Source organism: Parasteatoda tepidariorum, chromosome 8 (assembly GCF_982258835.1).
Source record: "Parasteatoda tepidariorum strain Cologne lab strain chromosome 8, Ptep-v5.0, whole genome shotgun sequence".
Classification (NCBI taxonomy): domain Eukaryota; kingdom Metazoa; phylum Arthropoda; class Arachnida; order Araneae; family Theridiidae; genus Parasteatoda; species Parasteatoda tepidariorum.
The window spans coordinates 26,348,165-26,368,295 of NC_141762.1; the positions used below are offsets into that span (position 1 = coordinate 26,348,165).

The window sequence follows — 20,131 nt, forward strand, 5'->3', positions numbered from 1 at the left end:
GGCTGTAGTTTGCCCATCCCTGTTTTAGTTAAATCTTTAAGGTTGGGTTTAATAATAGATGAATTTAATAAATAAATTTTATCTCTTTGGACACCCTTTTGTAGATTATAAAGGGTTCTTTGTAGATTATAAAGGGTATTTTGCAGATTATCTTAGATTATAAAGGGACACCTTTTATAATCTAATTAAAAATGTATTTTTACTTGGAGATAATGGTCCATAGATTTCATTATTTTATTAATTTTTCTTAGTTGTTGATGGTTTATTATGATGTTTATTTTTAGATGTCTGTAAAATCTGTCATACTGCATGATCATATCTATAATTTTTAACTTATGACGAACTTTCGTAATTTTGGAAATATTTTTTGTAGTAAAAGAAATGAATTTATATTTCATGAATTATAATTTAAAGAATTTTGACTATTTATTTTTAAGAAGATTATTATAATTAATTATGTATTATTATTTAGAAAAGATTGACTATTTTGCTTAGCTATAAGTCTTAAAAATATAGGTTTAAGCTCACCAGCACTAAAAAACATTTTCTCAGACGCCTCAAATGTTAAAGAATATGTTATAGTCTTTTCATTTCCAGTGTTGCTCTGAAATTGTCACTCCCCTATTAATAATCAAACTATTATTTGTATTTATTCAAACATTGCAAGTTCCATAACATAATGTAACATTCAAGTTGACATTTTTTTATATATTTGAGATAGTGTTTGTAAATATATTTTTTTAAATATACTATTTTTGTTTATAAAAATTCTTATCTTTACTTATTACCTTCTGAAATTGCATAATGAAGTGTGAAAAATAATCTCATAAAAAAGTAGTAATACATTGACATTTAACATCATTAAATATTTCTTCTGATAGCTAACACTTTCGATGAAAGGAAAAGATAATTCCTAATAAAACAATTCTAATAAACAGTGATGAAAAGTCTACCCAAAATTTAATAAAGTGGTAGAATATCATATCATTTCTCGAAATAGCTATGCATTCGAAACTGACCCTATACTTTAACAGCAATAATTTTATAAGATCGAATTATTAGATCGAAAATATTTACAGCATTTCTTTTCAATAATGTTTGTAAAATGTCAAATGAAAGAAGTTTGATTGTTTCTACCTTTTTGTGATTAGTTACTGCTTTCTTATACCACTTTTGACGCGCGTACAATCCCTGTGTAACATTGGTATTATGATGCATAAGTATCAAGCACATAAGTATAAGTATCCATCTCCATCGTATGATAAAAGGACGTTTTTGCGAATAATATGCTATTTTTATATCTGCTGTGAGTTTGCAACTGTTACTCATGACTAATAGGTCAAGTTTAGCCATTCAAAAACCAGCTTATGCTTATTTTAAAAAGCGTGTCTATGCTTATTTTAAAAATGTGTAAAACGTCAATACGGAAAAAATCCCCCACAGTTTGGTAAAAATAAAAAGCGTTTGAGGTCTAATTTTTTAATATTTAAAAACTTACTTGAATGCTGCATTACCTGAGCTCATAAAAAATTGCAAAAACTGAGAATACGGCAGTGATTTTGATAGTTTTCATCTAGGTGGGAAAATATCTCCGAATTGGTGGTTTTTAAAAAAGTTTAATGGCTTTTAAAATATTTAAGTTATTTTTCTGTTCTAAAACCCAGATAATTCTTCACGGCAAGATTAGTTTAAAACCATCGCATTGCTTCAAGTGTAAGGCACTTAAACTATGGTCTTTTTTATTTTCCTTGGAGACAGAGCTTCGAAAAGTAGCGTTTTAATCAAGGTAAATGATAAAAATGAACTTCTGTAACAACCACTATTTATGCTTAAGGCATGATTCTGTCAGACTTGTGTTCACATGATGGTGATAGATACCAATGAATTAACATTTAATGTTGTTTTAATACTATTTTATTTCTTCTTTTTTATGTTCTTACGAACTTAGCGTACAACATAAACAGATTACACGCATATGCAAGAACTATGCTTTAAGACTTGTTGAAATTTTTTATTAAAACGCATGAAAGTTTTAATATAAAAGTTGTTAAAAATACTCTCAATTATAATACATAAATCAATAAAATATTTATATAATAAAAATATAAAAGAATTTTAGTTAAGAGAATCATTAAAATGTTCAATGGTCATTTTGTATTGCAATAAAGTAATTCTAGTTTATGTATTTAATAGATTGAGTCACATTATCGTTCCCACCGTGACGTGGAATGGGGGATTCTGAATGATAAGTTATACATTTTCCAGGTAAGTTATTGTTTAAAAAAATTATTGTTAACTTTTTATTTTAGTCTGAATATACTAAGAAATAAAGGAAGTTTTCAAGCTTTGCGTACGTAAACGGTCATATATTTTTCAGTGAATTGCACTATAATTAAAATTTAAAAAAAAACAATCGATGCATTTATAAGAATTGGTAGCATACATTTTTTGCAAACCCATTCATCTCCTGCAATTGGGAGTGTTGGGGTTTAATCCTCAATCAATCTTAACCAGTTAAGTTGGGGTGAGAATCAGAACGAATCTCGAGGGAGGTGTTAGAGATATATCCCTTATCGCCCCTTATTTGCCAAATGTTTAACATCGAACTAGAGCCCCAGAGATGCCAACTGCTCCGGACACTCCAAAACAATAAATAAAAAAAAAAACGGTAAATAACTACAAAACAAATTTTGCAAATATTGGACTAATATTGCTTGCTTTTTAAAAGGTATGGCATGACATAGGTACTGTAAAATGGGGAATTATATAATCCTATGAATTATTTAGAAATAGTGGTGGATAAAAATTTACTAAATTTAATTTATTAAACCAAGAATCACAATTGATAAACTATCACTTTAAATTATATATTTGCTGTCCGGAGCAAGTTAGCATCTCTGGAGCCCCTGAATTAGACAGGCCGACTTATCATTTATTGTTGGAGCAAATAGCTAACATAAGCACAGCGAATAAATATTTTCAAGTAGTAGTTTATTAATTGTAATTCTTGGCTTAATAAGTTCGATTTAGTAGATTTTAATCCATCATTATTTCTAAACAATGCGTAGGCTTATATAATTCACCACTTTATAGTACTTATGACATGCTTTACATTTTTAAAAGCAAGCAAATATTGTCAACTATTTGCACAATTTACTTTGTAGTTATTTACCTTTTTTTAAATTATCTTGTCGTGTTCAGAGCAGTTGGCATCTCTGTAATAACGTAACTAATACTAACATAACGTTAACTTGCGAACTTGTTTGCTCCAATATTGCTTGATAGGTCAGCTCTGATGGTATAGGAGCCTTGCATCGAACCAATGCCGTGGAAATGCCTTTCTGTGTGGACTGCAGTGGTGGTGGATTGCACTAATGGTTTTCTAAAATCTTGTGGATTGCGTTGCTAACATCTTATCCCCCTTGTGAGCGGTTGTTGTACTGCGCTCAAAAACAGCCCGTGTGGTTATCCCTCCTACTTCAATTCTGCAATAAGACATTTTCTGATAAAATCGTGGTCTAGCCAATAATGTTCGTTGAATCAAGTGTGCAGGTGTACGTTAATTAGTGTTCTTCCATTTTTTTTGTCAATTTCTATTTAATAGTAATTTTTGTATATGTTGCAATTTTTTAGCTTCTGTAATTTTAAAATACAAACTGTATTTTCTAAAAATCAATAGTTGTTGTTGTTCTTGAGTTGTAGGGTGAGAAGAGGCCTTCAAAGTCGTGAAAATTGGCCGCAATTTTCATTTTTCGATATTTTGATTACTTGATATTCAATTTTTTCACGAATATTGGTTAAAAAATTGAAGAAAAAAATATATTCAATGCCACCTTATTGCCTTACATTGGTTAAAAAATAAAAGATCTGGGTGTAATTCTTGCTGCTCTATGTATACTACAGAAAAACAAAATTTTTATAAAATAGGATAAATAAGTAGTTGGAAAACTAAAACTTTTCAAGCTCAACTTGCTGATGATTCTCGAACATTGGAAGACAATTTGTCTACTTGATATCTATTGAAAAGAAAATTAGTTTTGATCAGAAGAATATAATGAAGAAGAAAAATGTCATTCTGGATTGAGCAAGTTTTGATACACACTAACTGCAAGTTTAAAAGTTTTAATAGCACTGCATTTTAATTAGAAAATTATTTTAATTATTTTAAATTACTTTAATTGTATTTAATGGAAAATTACAATTTAAAAGTTTCATGCCACTCGCATTCACGTTTAGTCTATTTTGAAGCGTAATAATTGCCATGCATATCGCAATAATTCTTTGTTGTTGTTGTTGATTTCTTTGTTGTTGTTGTTGTTATTATTAATCGAAAACCTCCGACTTTTCATTGGTTTTCATTTTTAAGTTAATAAATGAGACTACATCAACTCAATTCTTAAAAGTTAGAAAGTTACACTCAATATTGTAAGTTTTACATTTAAGAGCAGAACTATAGAAGAATTGTTGTTTTGTAAAATTTTTAGAAACTATTTTAACTACAAAACACAGAGTACTACATTCATGGAAAATAATGTGATTTAACGAGTCCTAATAAAAAAATTTATTCACAGTAAACTAAAGTTGAAAAAAAAACACAGCATTCACAAATGGATAAGTTCACCCATTTTTTCATTTAAAATTTATAGCACGGCACACTTGTAAAATTCAATTACTCATGATAATAATAAAAATGTAATGATGAATGCAATACTATCAGTAAATGCAATATATTCCAGTTGTAAATCTAATCCTGACTGCAGTATCTCAGATCTTATACCGCCATAACTTATTTCGATCCCGCCATAGTATATTAATATATTTCTATACATAATTCTTGGCCAGGTACAACTCTATGCCAAGATAGCGCTTGATTTTTATAAATTGCACCCCTCGCATGTCAAATATGTTTAATAAAAATTCTGCTTGTAAGGGTTAAGCAAAAATATCTTTCCATTATATGTCAATAATTGAAGCGGTCCATGTTAAAAGGGGGCATGTAACATATTTACGAAAATAAGATTTTTGCTAGTTTTTGAACATCAATCATCAATACAGAGTAATTTTCTAGATTGCCTAAATAAGAGGATCCAGCAATTTGGAAGCAATTAAAACCATTTTTCCACAATTGACTCAGTTTTCTTGGTTTTTCTCGAAAGTGCAAATTTTTAACATACCCACCCTTTACATTGACCTCTTCACTTACATACATATCAAATTAATGCCACGAATGCGCTTTCAAATCACTGCTAACCAATAGATCTTATGCGTATACGTTTGAATTACTGTTTTATTTTGTATGGTAAAATAAGTTTCAATTTTAAAAAACACTATTTTATTGTGTTATAGCATAAATATTACTTAAAAAAATTCTTTTCAACAATTGATTTTATACATTAATTTATCCATCTCAATACAATTTTTTTTTAATTAGTCTAGGCCAGTGACTAGCAGTACCAAGAAAAGTATCCATGAGATTGAACATGAATTTGATTCTCCAATGAGAGTAGAAAATGATTTTTTCTCTGTCTCAAATCTTGCGTATGTTTCACATTTATCTTTGTTATTGATTTTCGCTACTTAACTGTTTGCAACCTACAATGATTTTAAATCTTTAATTACTAAAATAAATATTATTGAGCATGTTAGGGTTAACTCTTCGGGGGGACTCTTCTCTAAAGGGAAGAGGTTAACTCTTCGGGACGGGTGTGTCATGAAGGTTTTTCTATACAATCAAAATCAGGATAGAAGAAAATAAAAGAAGGTAACTCGGTTAATTTGAAAGTGTTTGCTTTAATTTTCACGTACCTAATCAATGTTTGCTCAAAGTGTAACTATATAAATTTTATCTTGAATCTCTTCGTGAAGGGCGAGTTATAATGCAATCATACAAAATCTACAGGGTGTCTCAGTTAAGCGTTTCAGAACTTCTAAGAGGGGTAGGGGGCATCCTGACGACTCGAAATCATATAGCAATGTGGGGTCGGAAATGCTTTCCTGAAGCGGTGACGTACACAGAAGCACCATAGAGAAAAGAGACCGTAAGTGAAAAATCGCTATAATTGTACATTGAAAAAATTATATGGTACATGGGCCAGAGTAAGTGTTCGAAGTTTCTGCCACTGGCTACAATGTACACCTCACATCTCCGGCGCATGGACATTCGAACATTCTGTAATACTCCAGGCATATCTCGCAGGCAGCTACTGCGATTCTTGCAATCAGCATTATCAACAGGGGTGTCATAAACCAGTGTTTTCATATGACTCCAGAAATAAAGACATGATAGGTCGGGTGACCGAGGAGGCTATATAATTTTTTCAATGTATTATTATAGCGATTTTTCACTTACGGTCTCTTTTCTTTATGGTGCTTCTGTGTACGTCACAGCTTCAGGAAAGCATTTCCGACCCCACATTGCTATATGATTTCGAGTCGTCAGGATGCCCCCTACCCCTCTTAGAAGTTCTGAAACGCTTAACTGAGACACCCTGTATAGTAAAGTGTAATATCAATTCGTGCAGAATCAATTGTAGGGAATTTAATAAATCTAACTATTATAACCCCGCTTATAAATAAACTGTTAAAGAAATAGTTTAACAGTCAAATTTATCTTTTTTTTACCTAGATTTAGAACGTTTCATGCTGGCACATACAAGTGACAGTCAACTCGAAGGGGTTAAATGCTGAGAATAAAAGGATTATAATAATAATTTGAAATTTAGTAAATGCATTATTAAAGGGTTTGTAAGAACAAAAAAAAATATTTTTAACTATGTTCCAGTTTTATAAAATGCAGCATGAAATACTGGTGATTTTCTCTGCGTTAAAAGTAAAATCTTCCTAACACGGCTCACTTACAAACATTAATTTTTTAAATTTGCAGTTTTTGAGAAACAGTAATTCGTCATGGAAATTTCTTTAATTTACAAATTCAATTCTTAATAAATTTTTGAATATGAATGAAAAAATATTTAAAACTACTTGTTTTTAAATTTTAGATTTTAGTGTAAGTATAATTCCGATAATCTAACGGGGCTTTTTTAGTAACTATTAGACAGGTTTTAATTATTAAAAAACATCAAAATATATTTTAATTTGCAGTTTGAATGTCAGAAAAAGTACATAAAAGTGACATTGGTGTCCCATTTGCATTAAAGGATTAAAAAGAATAGAAAAAAGATTCGTGTAAAGTTATTTCAATATAATTAAAAAAAACTAATATTGATTTTCTGATATTAAAAATTTGATTTGATTGCTTAATTATTCAAAAATTTATTTAAAAAATGAATAAAATTTGTGATTATTTGTTACAGAGAGGTTATGCCAAAAGCCTTGTCACCTTTAGGACTAGATGCATCGTTTAAAAGTTTTTACATCGCAACTAAAGTGAGTTATAGAACAATGTCAACTTCAACTAGAACAAACCAATCGGTCTTAAATTTACTGACAAAGTTTCATTCTTATTTTCAGGCTAAAAAAGACGAAACTGTTTTTTCTGTTAAAGGAAAAAACCAATATTTTCCGAAAGTCTGGTTCTTTTTTTACAATCACTTCGTCTTCAATTTTGCTGAGGTAAGTATATTGATTAATATTCCTTGTAGAGATTTATCGAAGGCTTCTAAACTTTTAATTGCGATAATAAGAGCGATATTGGAACTTAAAGAAAAACACTGAATCATTTTTAATAACGCATTGTTAAGTTTTTCTTGGTTACATCTCTCTCAATTTATTACAGATTCATTTATACATATACATTCCAGCATATATATTTTAATTTGAAATCATTTACAACTGTCAATTTTAATGAAGTGCAGTGAAAGCTAAAGTTATTATTCTACGTAATTAATCATAGGCTGTCGAACTTTTTTAGACCCCTCCGCCCTATTTTATAAGCCCCCCTATTTTTCAATGCCACCTGAAGAAAAAAAAATTAGCATATTTTTTAAGATTGTTTTTAGATTTTCGAATTGATACACTTTTATCATACTATTAATTTATTGAAAACTTTTACCTACCAACAGAGTTGACATGATTTAAATCACTTGATTTAAATCATGATTAAAATCACAATTTTATTTATTTGAGCTTTTTGTTTACGAAAATAATTGATTTAAACAAATTAACATTTTTTAAAATAAATTATTAAGTCAAAAATAGTTTTTAAAATATATTCTTCAGGATGTGATTTTTTTGTTGTCCGATTTCATTGATAATGAATATTTTATCCAAAGAAATAATGAAAGGGTAAATTATTATATGTCGAAACAGTCTAAAATATTATCGAAAAAAAGAGAAACTCCATTTAGTTTTATGTTTGTTCGTCTACTTTAAGTACTTTTAAAACATATTAAGCGCATTAAAGTATAGTTAGTGTGTACCAATATTGAAGAAAGACTTGTGCTGCAAAGAGAAATTTGCGATAATTCTTTTTATTTTTTGTATTCTGATCGAAATAAATTTCTTCTTCATTGGATATCTTAACTGATAAATTACCTCACTGTCTTTAAAATTTCAGGATATTTTACATGAGCAAAGATAATCCTGATTTTATTTATTCAGCGGATAGTTTTAATATTTAAATAATAGTTTTTTAAATATTTTAGTTAGAAATATCAACTATTTCAGTTATATTATTGTTTTTAAATAAGATTAAGTATTGGTAATATATTTCATCGAATGATTTGAATGGTAAACTTGAAAACAAAATCTGACTTAAACAAAAATAAATCCTATTTTTGGAAGAAAAAAAATCACAATTTTAGGAAATCGTGCTATCCAATGAATTAATTAAAAAAAATGGTTTTGTTTTTATGAAAATAGACAATATGTAAAATTTGTAAGTGTTTCCATAAAAAAAATCCAATGTATCTCATTTCAATTTAAATTCAGTAATCAAATAATAATTATTATTTTAAAAATAGTAAACTCCAATAAGCATAAAAATTTTACAAATCCGTGCCAATATATGCCTATACATGTTTTAAATAAGGTAAAGCTGGAAGAGACTGCACTCTAGTAACATTATGAAGAAGGAGTACAATATACATGTTGCGATTATACAGAGGGTACTTGATTGAGCAAACTGATTATTTATTGATTAGGCAAAACTATAAAATATTGCGCATTAGGAAGATTCTGAAGAAAATGAGTACATTATATGAGTTGCGATTATGCAGTAGGTGCTTTATTGGGCAAACTGATTATTTATTGATTAGGCAAAACTATAAAATATTGCGCATTAGGAAGATTCTGAAGAAAAAGAGTACATTATATGAGTTGCGATTATGCAGTAGGTGCTTTATTGGGCAAACTGATTATTTATTGATTAGGCAAAACTATAAAATATTGCGCATTAGGAAGATTCTGAAGAAAAAGAGTACATTATATGAGTTGCGATTATGTAGTAGGTGCTTTATTGGGCAAACTGATTATTTATTGATTAGGCAAAACTATAAAATATTGCGCATTAGGAAGATTCTGAAGAAAAAGAGTACATTATATGAGTTGCGATTATGCAGTAGGTGCTTTATTGGGCAAACTGATTATTTATTGATTAGGCAAAACTATAAAATATTGCGCATTAGGAAGATTCTGAAGAAAAAGAGTACATTATATGAGTTGCGATTATGCAGTAGGTGCTTTATTGGGCAAACTGATTATTTATTGATTAGGCAAAACTATAAAATATTGCGCATTAGGAAGATTCTGAAGAAAAAGAGTACATTATATGAGTTGCGATTATGTAGTAGGTGCTTTATTGGGCAAACTGATTATTTATTGATTAGGCAAAACTATAAAATATTGCGCATTAGGAAGATTCTGAAGAAAAAGAGTACATTATATGAGTTGCGATTATGTAGTAGGTGCTTTATTGGGCAAACTGATTATTTATTGATTAGGCAAAACTATAAAATATTGCGCATTAGGAAGATTCTGAAGAAAAAGAGTACATTATATGAGTTGCGATTATGTAGTAGGTGCTTTAGTGGGCAAACTGATTATTTATTGATTAGGCAAAACTATAAAATATTGCGCATTAGGAAGATTCTGAAGAAAAAGAGTACATTATATGAGTTGCGATTATGTAGTAGGTGCTTTATTGGGCAAACTGATTATTTATTGATTAGGCAAAACTATAAAATATTGCGCATTAGGAAGATTCTGAAGAAAAAGAGTACATTATATGAGTTGCGATTATGTAGTAGGTGCTTTATTGGGCAAACTGATTATTTATTGATTAGGCAAAACTATAAAATATTGCGCATTAGGAAGATTCTGAAGAAAAAGAGTACATTATATGAGTTGCGATTATGTAGTAGGTGCTTTATTGGGCAAACTGATTATTTATTGATTAGGCAAAACTATAAAATATTGCGCATTAGGAAGATTCTGAAGAAAAAGAGTACATTATATGAGTTGCGATTATGTAGTAGGTGCTTTATTGGGCAAACTGATTATTTATTGATTAGGCAAAACTATAAAATATTGCGCATTAGGAAGATTCTGAAGAAAAAGAGTACATTATATGAGTTGCGATTATGTAGTAGGTGCTTTATTGGGCAAACTGATTATTTATTGATTAGGCAAAACTATAAAATATTGCGCATTAGGAAGATTCTGAAGAAAAAGAGTACATTATATGAGTTGCGATTATGTAGTAGGTGCTTTATTGGGCAAACTGATTATTTATTGATTAGGCAAAACTATAAAATATTGCGCATTAGGAAGATTCTGAAGAAAAAGAGTACATTATATGAGTTGCGATTATGTAGTAGGTGCTTTATTGGGCAAACTGATTATTTATTGATTAGGCAAAACTATAAAATATTGCGCATTAGGAAGATTCTGAAGAAAAAGAGTACATTATATGAGTTGCGATTATGTAGTAGGTGCTTTATTGGGCAAACTGATTATTTATTGATTAGGCAAAACTATAAAATATTGCGCATTAGGAAGATTCTGAAGAAAAAGAGTACATTATATGAGTTGCGATTATGTAGTAGGTGCTTTATTGGGCAAACTGATTATTTATTGATTAGGCAAAACTATAAAATATTGCGCATTAGGAAGATTCTGAAGAAAAAGAGTACATTATATGAGTTGCGATTATGTAGTAGGTGCTTTATTGGGCAAACTGATTATTTATTGATTAGGCAAAACTATAAAATATTGCGCATTAGGAAGATTCTGAAGAAAAAGAGTACATTATATGAGTTGCGATTATGTAGTAGGTGCTTTATTGGGCAAACTGATTATTTATTGATTAGGCAAAACTATAAAATATTGCGCATTAGGAAGATTCTGAAGAAAAAGAGTACATTATATGAGTTGCGATTATGTAGTAGGTGCTTTATTGGGCAAACTGATTATTTATTGATTAGGCAAAACTATAAAATATTGCGCATTAGGAAGATTCTGAAGAAAAAGAGTACATTATATGAGTTGCGATTATGTAGTAGGTGCTTTATTGGGCAAACTGATTATTTATTGATTAGGCAAAACTATAAAATATTGCGCATTAGGAAGATTCTGAAGAAAAAGAGTACATTATATGAGTTGCGATTATGTAGTAGGTGCTTTATTGGGCAAACTGATTATTTATTGATTAGGCAAAACTATAAAATATTGCGCATTAGGAAGATTCTGAAGAAAAAGAGTACATTATATGAGTTGCGATTATGTAGTAGGTGCTTTATTGGGCAAACTGATTATTTATTGATTAGGCAAAACTATAAAATATTGCGCATTAGGAAGATTCTGAAGAAAAAGAGTACATTATATGAGTTGCGATTATGTAGTAGGTGCTTTATTGGGCAAACTGATTATTTATTGATTAGGCAAAACTATAAAATATTGCGCATTAGGAAGATTCTGAAGAAAAAGAGTACATTATATGAGTTGCGATTATGTAGTAGGTGCTTTATTGGGCAAACTGATTATTTATTGATTAGGCAAAACTATAAAATATTGCGCATTAGGAAGATTCTGAAGAAAAAGAGTACATTATATGAGTTGCGATTATGTAGTAGGTGCTTTATTGGGCAAACTGATTATTTATTGATTAGGCAAAACTATAAAATATTGCGCATTAGGAAGATTCTGAAGAAAAAGAGTACATTATATGAGTTGCGATTATGTAGTAGGTGCTTTATTGGGCAAACTGATTATTTATTGATTAGGCAAAACTATAAAATATTGCGCATTAGGAAGATTCTGAAGAAAAAGAGTACATTATATGAGTTGCGATTATGTAGTAGGTGCTTTATTGGGCAAACTGATTATTTATTGATTAGGCAAAACTATAAAATATTGCGCATTAGGAAGATTCTGAAGAAAATGAGTACATTATATGAGTTGCGATTATGTAGTAGGTGCTTTATTGGGCAAACTGATTATTTATTGATTAGGCAAAACTATAAAATATTGCGCATTAGGAAGATTTTGAAGAAAAAGAGTAGATTATATGAGTTGCGATTAGGCAGTGGGTACTTGATTGAGCAAACCAATTGTTACGAGTATCAAGATTAAGCAAGCCTTTTTATTTTGTTTTCTTAAATGAAGTGTCATTCTTTCGCCTGATTTTCTAAAGGATGACATTATTATAAAATATTTTAAAATTAAGCACTTTCTCATAAATTACAGAATTTGGCTAAAAGTGTGGCTACCAATGATTCTTTCTAAAAGTTGCCATGTTAAAAAAAGGTCGTGCAATCACTTCTACCTAAATGGGAGTATTTGCGAGTAAGCTACTTAAAAATGAAGCATTGTTCTTATGCTAAGAGGAATCACAATCCTCATAGGGGATAGATCGTTCCCCTCCTAATAAAGTGGCTCAGGTTCAAGTCCCAACGATGGCTGGTGTATACGAATTCTGCCCCCTGTTCGCAGCGATCACTATGCTGGCGGAAGTATCCTTATTGGTAGACGGATCATAAGTCAGAATACCCTTAACGCTGGGTTAACCGTGCGAGATTTTCGAGGTTTTCCTCTCCATGTAACGCTAATGTTGGTTGGTTCCATCGAAATGTCCTCCAAGAAGGCAGGTTTGTTTCATTGCTTGATACAGGATTTCCCTTGTCTTCTGGGTTGGGTTCAAAATTAACAAGGCTACGTATATGAACATTAATAGTCGTAAACTTAGAGTTGAATACTCAACTCTGATTATAAAATAAAGTAAAAAGTGCTCACAGGAGCCTTTTTGCTGCTGAGTGCTCTTTCTCAAAGGAAGCGATACAAAGTTACTAAAAGAGAAGAGTCTGAAATGTAAGGCAACTATTCAAAGGCCCACAAGCCATATATAAAGAAAGTTTTTTTCTGATTCTTTAAATTTTTTGCTATAATTGAAATTCATCCGTGTTTCTGGTTCTTAAATCATTAGCTTGAAATATTCTTTTATAATATTAATATAATTGTCAAAAATTTTTTTTGTTTCAGAACAATAATTATTGTTTACCATTTAATCGTAGTTATTATTATTAGTCATCCCATCTACAAATGAGCGTAAACTCTTCTACACCATAGAGTAGTGAGGAGTAGACGTAGAATCTGGTCAAAGGGTTAAACGCTTTTCCGATATCATAATTTGTAATTCCTTTCATAATTCATAATTCGTATCGTAATTATACAATTGAACAGTTCTAAGCCAAATGAGCGAGTATTCAAAGACTCTGACACAACAATGTATTGTTCTCCATTCTGACTGAAAAAATTATAAACAAAACTAATTTGAACAAATTTAACATTTCATAATTCGTATCGTAATTATACAATGGGACAGTTCTAAACCAAATGAACAAGTATTCAAAGACTCTGACGCAACAATGGATTATTTTTTTTATTTAAAAAAAACAATAACAGAAACAATTCAGAATAACAAATTATAAATACAATAACAATAACAGAATATAACAGAATAAATACGAAAACAATAACAGAAACAATTCAGAATAACAAATTATAAACAATTTTTGTTTATAATTTGTTATTCTGAATGAACAAATTATAAACAAAACTAATTTGAACAAATTAAACGTTTCATAATTCGTATCGTAATTATACAATGGAACAGTTCTAAACCAAATGAACAAGTATTCAAAGGCTCTGACACAACAATGGATTATTTTTTTTAAATTCTGAATGAACAAATTATAAACAAAACTAATTTGAGCAAATTAAACGTTTCATAATTCGTATCGTAATTATACAATGGGACAGTTCTAAACCAAATGAACAAGTATTCAAAGGCTCTGACACAACAATGGATTATTTTTTTTATTATAAAAAAACAATAACAGAAACAATTCAGAATAACAAATTATAAATACAATAACAATAACAGAATATAACAGAATAAATACAAAAACAATAACAGAAACAATTCAGAATAACAAATTATAAACAATTTTTGTTTATAATTTGTTATTCCGAATGAACAAATTATAAACAAAACTAATTTGAACAAATTAAACGTTTCATAATTCGTATCGTAATTATACAATGGAACAGTTCTAAACCAAATGAACAAGTATTCAAAGGCTCTGACACAACAATGGATTGTTTTTTTTATTCTAAATGAACAAATTATAAACAAAAGCAACAACAAGCAAGCTGTTTCTCAAAGCATCATTGGTTGCAATGTTGGCAGCTTCAAAACACATTTCGCCACCACAAAACACGTCCGAGAAAATCACTACGTATAATGTCATAAACATCTATTTGATTGATTCTGTTAAACATAGTATTTCTTGATTATCTATTTTGACAGCTATTTCCGATGCGGCCAGATGAAAAACTGGATGTAACGAAAAAGGCTACGATCATATCTATGTTTGGTAGAATACCTGACAATGAGGAAATGTTTGAAGTAGCCAAAGCTCGTTCTGATTCTCAACCAAAAAAGAGCTCTCTCTTCATGATGTATACCATGTTGAAGGTATGTATGAATCATTGTATTGAGTCAGATAAGATAATAATTTAGTTTCAGTAATTTTTTATTTATTTATTTATTCAATGCTACACATTCCTGTGCAGGCTGTTATGCTCATTTCAAATGTGGCTTATAAGCCCTTCTCAAGTAAAACATGTTTTGTTTAATCTAAAAACGTAAAGCCACGGAGAAGAGCAACAATAATGAATTACTTTAACTTATTTAATAGTGTCCGTTTGCGTCCATAGTTTGAGCATGATTTCATAATGTTAATCCCCAGTGTTGTTTAATTCAGTTATGTTAATCCCCAGTGTTATTATGAGTCGCTCAGAAGTCAATGTGGTTAAGTCCAAAACACAAAAATTGAGAAAATTAATGTTTTTTGATACATTAGTTTTTAAAATTCTTGGTTTATTAATTTAATTAGAAAAGTGTATAAAGTCTTTTTTCGAGGTGTAAACTCTGCAAAAAAACAAGGTATGTACAGGATGTGTAAATAAAAACGTAAGTATTTGTTGAAATAATGACAGCATCTTAAAAATTTTAGGACTTATACCTTTTGGCAGCTGAAAAAGATAAGAAATTTATGTAAAAATAATAAAATAACATTTATTGTCATAAGTTTTATGTTTTGGTGAAAAACTACTATCGTAGTATTAAAAATACTACGTCTTGCAACCCTGTGTTACTATGAATTTCTTGTTGTTCAGTGTTACCAACAAATATCGAAAGAAGAAGAAGAATTTAATTTTTATTTCAAAGTTTATTTAAAAAAATATTGATAAAAAATGGACTTAACCGCATTGGCTTCTGAGCTTCTCATTTACTTTCCTTTTCATGCCGTACTAAGAACTGGTAAAAATTCAGAAGGTTAATATTTTTTGAAAATAAAGACCATTGTGCATATTCCGAACATGAGCTAAATTCCAAGTTTTGTTAGTTGCATAAATTATAGGAAGGACAGCATGGTGATACATCCAGAGTTACAGTGGTATTCGAGCCCCCTATCCCTACATCAAAAAGCGTTATACTTCGCGCCAAGGTGGCCTTCCCTGTAAATGAATTTAAACTGTGACCGTAAAAGAGTAATTAGTTTGCAACAGTGTTTAACAAAAGAATAATTAATATTTGTTTGAAATAGTAATTAACAAAATTTCTGCTAAAACCATGTTCGAAATTGACGTCAGTTGTAGATAACTTATTATACAAAATACTTTCAAGGATTATATTCTGTACAGGAACCAGTATTCCGTCATTCAATATTAATTTTAAATCTCGGAAAACTGATGATTTAGAAATAATTTCTTAAAACAAAACTATTTAATTATAAAACTTTTATTGCGGCCATGACACAAAAGAAGCCAATAAAAATCAGAATTTACTCATTTCTTTGTTTTGTTTGAAATCCAGAATAATTATTTTTCCTCTCTGAAATAAGAAAAATTGTTTGACTGAACGCTAAAGGTTTTTATGTATATAATCCATGTATAAAGGTTATTATAATATAAGTGCTTTTTTTTATATAGATAATCATACAAGGCAACGTTACTTTTAAACAGTAACGAGTAAAAAATTTTGACTTTGGATTGTGACAAGTAGAAAGTACAGGTACAGAACTATAAAGTAACAATTTTGAAGTATATTTCGAGAAATAAAAAATTCAACTTAAACTTAAATTTCATTAAAATATGTGTGAACAAAATATAAAATTTTAAATCAAAAAATGTATTGAATATTAATTTAAATGTAGAATCATTAAACTGCTTGAAAACGTTTTATAATCCATTAAAATAGTAAATACTGAAAAGAGCTAGAAACGCAAAAAGAAATCAAAATTTAATGTTTGTGCATAAAAGAGGAATTTTAGTTTATATGAATTTTATTTAGAAAATCTAAATCTTTAAAAATTGTACTAATTGCCAACAAGAAAAAATTGACTTGTTACAAATTCTACAAACATGATAACTTTTGCTTAAAAAAATAAGTGAATAAATTAAAAAAATGTATTAATCTGCTTGAAACTCCTTGAAATTCATCAAAATAAAAATTATATTTCGTTTTTAAAAGTTTAAAAATTTCGATTTTAAGATTTAAAATTATGACATTTTTTCAATTTTGATGTAGATATGACATATATAATATATTCATTATTAAAAATTGAGCACAAAAGCCATGATGATAGGTATAACAGTCGATGCAAATTCTTAAGACTAATAGTACCTTATGATAGACTAATAGTTCCAAACGATGTCTTTCGACATTTCGTTACAAAAACATGTACTTTTTCCTTACAAAAGTAACGTAAAAGTGAAAAAGTAAACAGTAACGAAGTACAAAAGTAAAAGTACGTGCTTTTAACTTACAAATAACGAAATTACAAATAACGAAAGTAAAAGTATTTCCATGTATGTATTTAATTCTTAATTTTTTTTAATAGGCTCTGATATTTTGTGGCAAAACATTAGAGAAAACCAAAAAATCAAGTTATGGATACAGAATACCAGTAGAGAAATACCGCAACTCAAATGATCTTTTCCGAGCTTTATGCAGGGCCTGCACAGATCTAACTGATGTAAGAATAATGTATAGTAATAATGAGTGATAATATGTAGATATATTTTGATTTATAATTCGTTTAAACCTCGCAGAGTTCGTTCAATTTTAAGCCAACACTACTTTTAAGCCACCTACTGAAAAAATCAATCAGAATAGATTAGAATAGGTGAAAACCAATTGAAGCAGATAAAAATTGGCAGAAGAAAAATTTCATATTACCTTCTTTTACGAAAAATTATCTTTTCTTCACTAGTGCTATTTATTAACAGTTATGCCTCACATTTGATTTACCGTGATTTTATTTACCTCAGCATGTAAAATCAAACATCTATAGAAAATTACCTTATATGCATCATAAGATGATTATAGGTGCCCGGGAAATTTTGAAAATGTTTAATTATTTAATTACTATTATATTACCATCGCAAATATGCTGGCCACAAAGAACTACCAGCTGGCAGGCATGATTATTTCGTACTTTGCATAAATAATACGCAGAACAGTCTAACTTGAGTACAATTCCTTCACAACTCTTTTATAATTAAGTTTGCAAAATAAAAAGTAAGTTTGGGAATAAAAATTATGTTTGCAAAAAGTTAAGATTTTTCTCGAATAAGATGATAGAGTTTTGCAACACGGAGGGCAATATAATTTCAAATAAAAATTTAAAGCAAAAAATACTCTACACCAATAACGGATTAAATATATTCATTAGTAAAAGTCTACTCTTAGAATTATTTATTATAAATTTTATCAGTTTATTTATTTTTGTTAAAGTAATATTAAAATTGCTTGTCCGGGATTTTTTTGCGGCACACTGTACCGCAATAAATTCTTACATGACTAACTTAACTAACTTAAACGTGTAACATTAAAATAAAATTTACCGAATAAATACTTAACTGAAAATTATTACTATTAATACTTAATTAGTTTTTCATTTTATAATATAAACTGTTTTTATTAATTTTAGGTTTCAATATGTCATGTGATTTGCAGCCAGACATCGTCACTGCTGAATATGATAGTTTTTTCTTCTCTAGGAGCAGCTAGAGGAAGTAGGTCATTATATATATATATATATATATATATATATATATATATATATATATATATATATATATATATATATATATATATATATATATATATATATATATATATATATATATATATATATATATATATATATATATATATATATATATATACAAATTTCAAAATTACTGAGGAAACATGGAAAAAAATATAATAAAGATTTATGAAAATGGAAGAAAAATTACTAAAATAAAATATTTTTAAATATTTAAAAAATCCTTTTTATTTAAAATTAAAAGGCCGGAAAACAAAAATAATGAAAAGATGTAATCTCTCATCAGCTCACACGATAATATCTGCCAAAAAGGACGTAGCCATTTTGCTCAGGAAAAGAACCAGCTCCAGATTTGAATCCCGTTGAAACGTGTGAGATGCTTTGGGGAAGAGTGTTGCTGGTCGAGATAGCACTGCAATAAACAAGGGCACTTTCATCCGTGCACTGACAGAGGAATAGGACAAATTGCCCCTATAGCTGCTGAATACTCTTTTGCAAAGCACATTTTAAAACTAGTATCAGCCTCCATAGTGACCATACCCTATAGACACCTAACTCCATGATGTCTGCAAATGATATTTGCATTTTTTCTTCCTTTCACGTTTTCAGTACAAAATGACTATTTTGTTCTTTGAAGACTTTTTAAACCTTCTAGGTTTCAGAGCCCAATAAATTATCTTCTTCTTATATTCTAACATTCTCTCATTCTTTTATTTCATTTGGCATTACCACGCTTAATTTCTCATGCGCTATGCAGCATTTGCGGCCAACCTTAGAAATTGTCCAGCAGCTCATAATAGTATTCGATAGTAAGTGAAATTATTGGATAAAAGTTACCCATTAACCCGTTTAGTCATTAAAATAACCCATATAAGGAGATACTTTGGTGATATGTGAGGAGATAGTGTGATTTCATTGAAATGAAAGACCAAACAAAGGTCACTTTAACATGCATTTTAAACTTTTTTTAAAATGGCTAATGTTTAACAAATAAAACCAAATACTAAACAGCAGGGAATAATTATAACCGATATGCTATATGTATACATAAGTTAGCAAATGTTTACATGGCTATAGCTAATGGTAGTACAGGCAATGAATTAAGAGTTTGATCAAATATAATTTAAGGAATTACTTTTTATACCGTTTCATAAAAATAATTTAAACATATTTATAAAACACCAGGTGGACAAATAGCTACGCATTTAAATTCTGGTGTAAAGTATAAAAAAGCTCTGCTTGTATTTAAAATTCCCGTCTCAGTTCACTAGCGCTGGAAAAAATTAATTTATAAGAATCTCAAATAATTGAAATATATATACAGGGTGTCTCAGTTAAGCGTTTCAGATCTCCTAAGAGGGGTAGGGTGCATCCTGACGACTCGATATCATATAGCAATGCGGGGTCGGAAATGCTTTCCTGAAGCTGTGATGTACACAGAAGCACCATAAAGAAAAGAGACCCGTAAGTGAAAAATCGTTATATGGCCTCCTCGGTCACCCGACCTATCATGTTTTGATTTTTATTTCTGGATATCACCATATGAAAACACTGGT

General features: G+C 29.2%; 1 protein-coding gene across 2 annotated transcripts in view; it reads left to right on the top strand.

The window, feature by feature from the left end:
* Positions 1–20,131, top strand: part of LOC107451670 (uncharacterized) — an 83,632-nt gene that overhangs the window by 34,693 nt on the left and 28,808 nt on the right. For both annotated transcript variants that reach the window (XM_087150043.1, XM_087150041.1), the window contains 7 exons: positions 2,194–2,265; positions 5,432–5,538; positions 7,314–7,386; positions 7,471–7,572; positions 14,765–14,932; positions 17,364–17,498; positions 18,456–18,540. In XM_087150043.1, the coding sequence (XP_087006169.1) occupies positions 2,194–2,265; positions 5,432–5,538; positions 7,314–7,386; positions 7,471–7,572; positions 14,765–14,932; positions 17,364–17,498; positions 18,456–18,540 (742 nt within the window). The remainder of the gene's footprint in view (positions 1–2,193; positions 2,266–5,431; positions 5,539–7,313; positions 7,387–7,470; positions 7,573–14,764; positions 14,933–17,363; positions 17,499–18,455; positions 18,541–20,131) is intronic.